This window comes from Suricata suricatta, chromosome 12 (genome assembly GCF_006229205.1).
Source record: "Suricata suricatta isolate VVHF042 chromosome 12, meerkat_22Aug2017_6uvM2_HiC, whole genome shotgun sequence".
Lineage (NCBI taxonomy): Eukaryota > Metazoa > Chordata > Mammalia > Carnivora > Herpestidae > Suricata > Suricata suricatta.
In genome coordinates this window covers 88,658,432-88,665,388 of record NC_043711.1, presented here as the reverse complement: position 1 = coordinate 88,665,388, position 6,957 = coordinate 88,658,432, and the positions used below count along the sequence as shown (strand labels likewise).

Below are 6,957 nucleotides of genomic sequence, written 5' to 3'. Positions count from 1 at the left end.
CACCATCAGGTTCAAGGTGCATGGAAGCACTTTGGGATGGGATGGAGGGTGCGTGGGGGGAGCCTGAGTGCAAAGAGCACTAACTTTGTCCAGCACTCGGTCAAATGTGATCATGGTGCTGGTGCCTCTCATATTCTGCCTTTGATTCCTGAATCATGATCATTTGGAGGAGCATGAATTGTCTGGCAAAACAGCCTTTCCTGTTCATTATTAAAGTATCTAAAATTTTTCTATTATATACGTTTGAAAATATTTTGGGGCACCTGGGTGGCTCAGTCGGTTGAGTGTCCTACTTCGGCGCAAGTCATGATCTTTTGGTTTCTGAGTTTGAATCCTGCATCGAGCTCATAGCCTGAAGCCTACTTTGGGTTCTGTGTCTCCCTCTGTCTCTACTCCTTCCCCATTCATGCCGTCTCTCCCCTTTCTCTCTCCCTCCAAATATAAACAAAACTTTTAAAATATATTTTCATTACAAATATTGTGAAAGTCATATCTGTTACTGTTCAGAAAAATTAACCAAATTTCCACAGCCTCAAAAGAATACTATTCACCTTCCATCAGTTTTCTTCCATTCTTTCTTCCATACACAGGAATTTCTTCTCATTTTTGTTTACATGCACAATTTTGTAGGCTTTTTTCTGTTATTAAGATTGAAAATACTCATTTCATTCAATAATTACAAAGATAGTGGGGAATACCGCAGCCACTGCCTCATGAAGCTTACATTCTAGTTACGGGAGATAGAAACAAATAAGTTTACCCACAGTCTTATCACCCATCGAGATATAACAATGGTTAGTATCTGATACATGTCCTAAATTCATTTTTAAAAAACTAGTGTTGATAAATAGCATTCTTAAAGAACAAAAGAGGGGGACTCCTGGGGGGCTCAGTGGGTTGAGAGTCCAATTTTGGCCCAAGTCATGATCTAATGGTTCATGGGTTTGAGCCCCACATAGGGCTTTGCACTATCAGCAAAAAGCCTGCTTCAAATTCTCTGACCCCGAGAGACGGACTCAAAACTTGAGAGACTATTGAATGCTAAAAATGAACTGAGGGTTGAAGGGGAAGGGGGAGGGGGAAAAAGAGGTGGTGGTGATGGAGGAAGGCACTTGTGGGGAAGAGCACTGGGTGTTGTATGGAAACCAATATGACAATAAACTATTTAAAAAAAGAAAAAAGAAAAAAATTCTCTGACCCCTTCTCTGTGTCCCTCCCCACTTGTGCTCTCTCTCAAAAGTAATCCTAAAAATTAAAAAAAAAAAAATGAGATTAGATCATAGATTTTTTTCGCCCACTTTCCAACATGATGTGGACTTTTTTTTATGTCAACTAAAAGTTTGTAATTAATAATATATAATACAATAATGTCACAATGACTGCCTAATACTGTTCCATGTAACAGATGTGCTAGTAATTTAAACATTTTACTAAAGATTGACCAGTAGGTTATGTAGAGTTTTTTTTCCTTTATTAAAAATTCTGCATCAGATATTCTAAGTCTTTGGGGTACCTAAATATTTCCTTAATTTATGCTATAAAAGAGAAATTGCTCAGTTTAAAAACATGTCTGTAATTAAAATTTTAATATCGTTGCCACACTCCCCTGCAAAACAGCTTTTTAATAGTTGATGCAGCTGTCAGCAACACAAGAGGACCATTTTCGATATATTTTTATGTTGGATTTTTAGAAACTGAGATCTAATACACATACTGTAAATTCTTCTATACTTTTAAATTGTGCCACTCACTGGTTTTTAGTGTAGTCACAAGATCATATAAATGTAAGGTTTAATAGATGGAGGCAGAGATGGGAGGACAAAGAGACCACGTTATGGAGCCAAGAAGGCCTTTATTGGGATCTGCAATTCCCGGGCGAGGTTCCGTGACTCTGGAGCAGGGAGTCAGGGAAGTCGCGCCTGATGTGGGAGAGCAAGGTCTTTTATGGGTGCAGGAGTTCCCGGTTTGAGCTCAGGTGGGCAGATAGCCACGTAGGGTCTTCTTTGGACGGTGGCAGGATTCGATTGGCTGTTCGCTTCGGTGGGGAGGGGGATGCTGGAATTCCATGGTGAGGCTTTCCAGTTTGAGACAGTCCAGATTGAGAGTGGGGGTCGTCGGTCCTGGTGGCGCCTGGATCTGTTATCTGGCCTGCAATAAAATGGCTGCTGGTGCTTTTCAAATGGCTCGGGTCATCCCAGGTTTGCAGGTGGGGGTTGTCAGTGTTCGCAGCTCTCCACATCAAAGTGGCCGCTCAGTTGCTTTCCCATGGCAACTCTTACAATAAAGATCACCAGTATTTGATGCCAGAACGTTTTCATCACCCCCAAAAGAAACGATATGTGTATTTAGCAGACACTCCCCATTTCCTCTCCCCTCAGGCCCTGGCAGCCACTCATTTACTTCTTGTCTCTGAGGGTATGCCTGTTCTGGGCATTTCACATAAATGGAATTATACAATATGTAGTCTTTTGTACCTGGCTTCTTTCACTTAGCATAATGTTCCCAAAGTTCATCCATGTTGTACCATGGATGATTTTCTTAGAGTCTCTTTTGACTTTCAAGCACTTGAGTGATTCTTGGAGGAATAACCCAGGTTTGGCCTTAAATCTCTGTTTGGGAACCATTGACCTAGGCCATAATCTCTCCAGTGGTTCTTAAATCCTTTACAGCTGACCCAAATCCAGTTTATCTGGATTCACATCTTTAAGTGTCTTTTCCAGGAATATCCTTGGTTGCTAATTTTGAATTAGAGAAATGGGTTTTATTGCTAACGGTGTGGTTTATGGGCTAGTGTTGTTGGATCTTTTTTTTTTTTTATCAGTTAGCCTCTCCATTTTATCCTGTGTTCTAGGTGCTGATCTCTATTTAGTAAATTGTCAATATAATGTAAATTGGTGGTGGTATCGTGGTCCATCATCTCCAATCTGTTCCCTTTAGGGCCGTTTTCAAAGTGGCGATTTAATGTCCTTCTTGGTAGAAACTGAAACAATTTATTTAGCCTCTCTGTCTTTTCTCCACTGACCTTGAGAGAAATATTTTTTGTCATATTTTTAAATCCTCAACAGATATTCTTTCCAAGCTTCCAGCAATAAAATAAAAATACTCCTGGTATATTATTGACTTTAGGGATTATAATTTTGTATTTTTTATTACTGATATCTGCCTTTTGGGGTACTTCTAACTTTTTGAAAACATTGCCTAATTGTGCTGCATTTCTACTTCCTGTAGGATGTCCTGGCTCTGCCACTCCCTGGGAATATAACCTTTTGACAAGATGCTTCATCTCTCTGATCTGATTGTCTTATGTATAAAGTGAGGGGTAGAGTAGATGACTATTTGTGGTTCCTCAGAGTGGAATCGCTGAGATGACAGGGAGTTACCCGTTTATGTTTCTAAAGAACTACCGGAACTTTTCCCCAAGTGTTTGTATAGGTCTTCACATGGAACTTTTCCCACCAAGTCTAATCATACTGGCTGGTGGCCTAGCAGTCATTGGTGGTTTCCTGGGATGGGGGTCATATGATGCTCAGTGAAACGAGTGTTAGCTTCTGGGCAGAAGTTCCAGATCCAAGTTCCTCCACTTACTAGGGGTATGTCTGTGAGTACATTGCCTAAAACATCAGTAATCTGTTTTCTTCCTATCCAGAATAGGTGTCTTTACACGTACCTTTTAGGATTGTTGTAAAGATTGGAGATCTCACGGAACAAGCTTTGCCTAATTCCAAGTATATCCATGTGATATGTGTCCCATAAATGTTAGTTCTTGCTATTGTTCTTGACTAATGGTTGAATATCCAGCTTCTACCACATACCTCCATCCGCCTCAGCTTTGGAGGACCCTAGCCTTCAAAAGATAGACCTCGAAATGAGGTGTGAGTTGAAAAGAGGGACCCACTTTGATCTACAGAGAGCTGCCTTGGTGGAATTAGGGCTTTAATGTGTTGTCTTTGAAAACCTCTTTCATAAACTGACCTGTATCTCTTGCTTTATTTTTTTAGTGTGTCCACCCTTGCATGCTAAGCAAAAACTTGTTTCCTGAGGGTCAAGGGTCCCTGGCACGGAATTCAGGAACCTCCCAGGGTTGGCGGTGCACTCTCAGGACCGGAACTGAACACCGGAGTGCTTCTCCCCGCACCTTTGGGGTTCTGGTTGCCTTGTTTTTTCTTTTTCTCTTCTTTTTTTCTTTTTAGTGTACTAAAAACTGTAACCATTACATGTAAAAAAAAAATCACCATCTTGAGAACTTTCTTGTATTTGGTTTTAAATTCCTTTTAAATTTGCTTAGCTTCTCCTTCCCAAGCCATCCTAAGCACTGAATCAGCAGTGAGGTAGTCAGACTGAATTTTCTTTTCTTTTCTCTTCTCTTCTTTTCATTTTTCTTTTCTTTTCTTTTCCCTTGTCCCCTTCCCTTCCCACCCCTTTTTTCTTTCCTATCCTTCCCTTTCCTCCCCTTTTCTTTCCTTCTCTTTTCTCTTTCTTTGGTAGTGAGTGCTGCCAGAATGACCAGTTCTTTCTGGATTTAGGCTTGTTTATGAGGGTGGACTTTATTTATGATTAAGATACAGAAAAAATCTTTTCTTTCATCTTTTTCTCCTGGGATTCTCAGTGTTATGTTTGGGAGTATTGGACTAGGGAAGGGACCTGGAAGACACAGAAGGAGGAATATGCAGCTGAATTTTGCCCTCCCAGGGTGGGCCAGGGGGTCTGAGCGCAGATCGGGTAACCGGAGCACTGGAAGGAAGCCACGCCACCTAGGCAAGTGTCTGTGCCCTTCAGCAGACACCAGGCCTCCTATTAGGGGAGCAGACTACTCACAGATGGTGCTGTTCCTAAGCCATCATGCAAAAATGATTGTAGCCGGCTTCCTGGAAAGCCTGCTTGTCCCTCCCAGGCTCTCCCTAAGTTATTTCTTTGTTCTTGACCCAGGAGAGTGTGCTGTTCCTGAAACCAGCACCCCCAGGACCAGATTGTTGCCAGCCTTGCTTAGTTATGAAATGACAGATGTATTCTGATTCCAGACCTGAAAGTATGAGATCTGACTTCTGCTTCCAAAGGGACGTTTCCTGAAAGTGGTCACCTTGAGAAGCTGCACCTTTATTTAATGGTGCTCAAAACAGTTTCAGAACTTCCTTTTTAGGAAGATGCCTTGAGCACCTGTGACATATTCTTTCTTAATGGCATCTCTCGCAATACAGCTTTCTCCTGTAGGGGCAGTTGTTTTTTTGTAAGTGGCCAAAGGTTATTTGGTATGGAGTCTGGGGGCTTAGATCATCTTGCAGAGGAACGACACCTTTAGTTCAAAATAAAAGATGTAGTTTTAGAATTTTTAAAAATTTTTGAAGATGTTTTTGAATTAATTTTTGAGAGAGAGAGAGAGAGAGAGAGCAAGCAGGAGAGGGGCAGAGTAAGAAGGAGACACAGAATCTTAAGCAGGCTCCAGGCTCTAGGCTCTGAGCTGTCAGCACAGAGGCTGAAGCGGGACTTGAACCCACGAACCACAAGATCATGATTTGAGTCAAAGTCGGACGCTTAACTGACTGAGCCATCCAGGCACCCCTAAAAGATGTACTTTTGAATGATCTAGATTTTCTTGGTGAAAGTCAAACCAGCTAAATGCTGATGGTACCCGAAGATATGTGAGAGCCAAGATTTGGGGAAATAAAGCAGCACACCTAGTTTGTCCCTGCGTCCTTGTCATCCAGCAATGCCACCTTTATGTATGCACATATTTAAACAGAGCTGCTGAGTGCTGGCATGAGAAATGCTATTCTGGGCTGAAACTGTGTGCCTGGGATCTAAAGGTATTTTGTGGGAACACCACTGTTGTTGCCCATATAGACCAGAGCTCAGATTTTGGCCCATAACATGGAAATCTTTCAGAGTTGTTTTTTCACATACAACATTTTTTATATGCTACCAGTGGCTTGGTGTGGCTCCCCAAGGGCAAAGGCAAACACAGAGTATGTCCTGGTTGCCACTATCTCCCCAAGACCTAGCACATGAGGAGCTAACACACGGTAGGAATTCAGTAACTGTTGACCAGATCCATGCATTCAAACTTCGTAATGCTCTTTCGTATGAAGCATGCAATGGAAAAGTAATAAGCTCGTTTCTCTCTTTTCTACAGTTGTCAAGTTTAAAAGTTCTGAATCACTCTCCAATGTCTGATGCCTCTGTCAATTTTGACTACAAATGCCCCTCCCCGTTTGACCGCAGCACTGATCAGGAAGAGAAGATCGAAGATGTCGCCAGTCACTGTCTGCCTCAGAAGGACCTGTATGCTGCTGAAGAGGAAGCTGAGACCCTTTTTCCTAGGAAAATGACGTCCCATAATGGGATGGAGGACAGTGGAGGAGGAGGCACCGGAGTAAAGAAGAAAAGGAAGAAAAAGGATGCGGGAGAGCAAGAGGGGGCAGCAAAGGGAAGCAAGGACAGGGAGCCCAAGCCAAAGAGGAAGCGAGAGCCTAGAGAGCCAAAGGAACCCCGGAAGGCCAAGGAGCCCAAGAGGGCCAAGGAGCCCAAGGAGCCCAAGCAGAAGGATGGAGCCAAGAAAGCACGGAAGCCCCGGGAGGCCTCGGGTACCAAGGAGGCCAAAGAGAAGAGGAGCGCTGCTGACTCTGCAGCCAGGACGAAGTCCAAGAAGGCCAGGTGCGAGTCCCGTCCTCCCCACTCTGAGCTCGGGCTCTGGCTGCGCAGAATGGTCTGCCTTTGGCCTTACCCCAGCCCCCAGATGTAACTTTTCCACTTTCATCCAAAGTGAACCACTCTTCCCTCCTAAGAGAGAAAGATAACCTTAATCCTGGCCCTGCAGTTTCTTGCTATACCTTTTGGATTAAGAAGAATTAACATGACTTCACAGGCACAGGGTGTAAGGGAAGGGACCTCTCGTCAGAGGTACGATGCGGGGGAGGCAGCGGTTTGGGGGACAACAGCAGTGCAGAGCAGCAGAGGGGACCT

General features: G+C 43.2%; 1 protein-coding gene across 4 annotated transcripts in view; it reads left to right on the top strand.

Annotated features, from left to right (window-relative positions):
* Nucleotides 1-6,957, top strand: part of CHD6 (chromodomain helicase DNA binding protein 6) — a 151,056-nt gene that overhangs the window by 17,472 nt on the left and 126,627 nt on the right. For all 4 annotated transcript variants that reach the window (XM_029915998.1, XM_029915996.1, XM_029915997.1 and 1 more), the window contains exon 3: nt 6,128-6,648. In XM_029915998.1, coding sequence (XP_029771858.1) covers nt 6,128-6,648 — 521 coding nt within the window. The remainder of the gene's footprint in view (nt 1-6,127; nt 6,649-6,957) is intronic.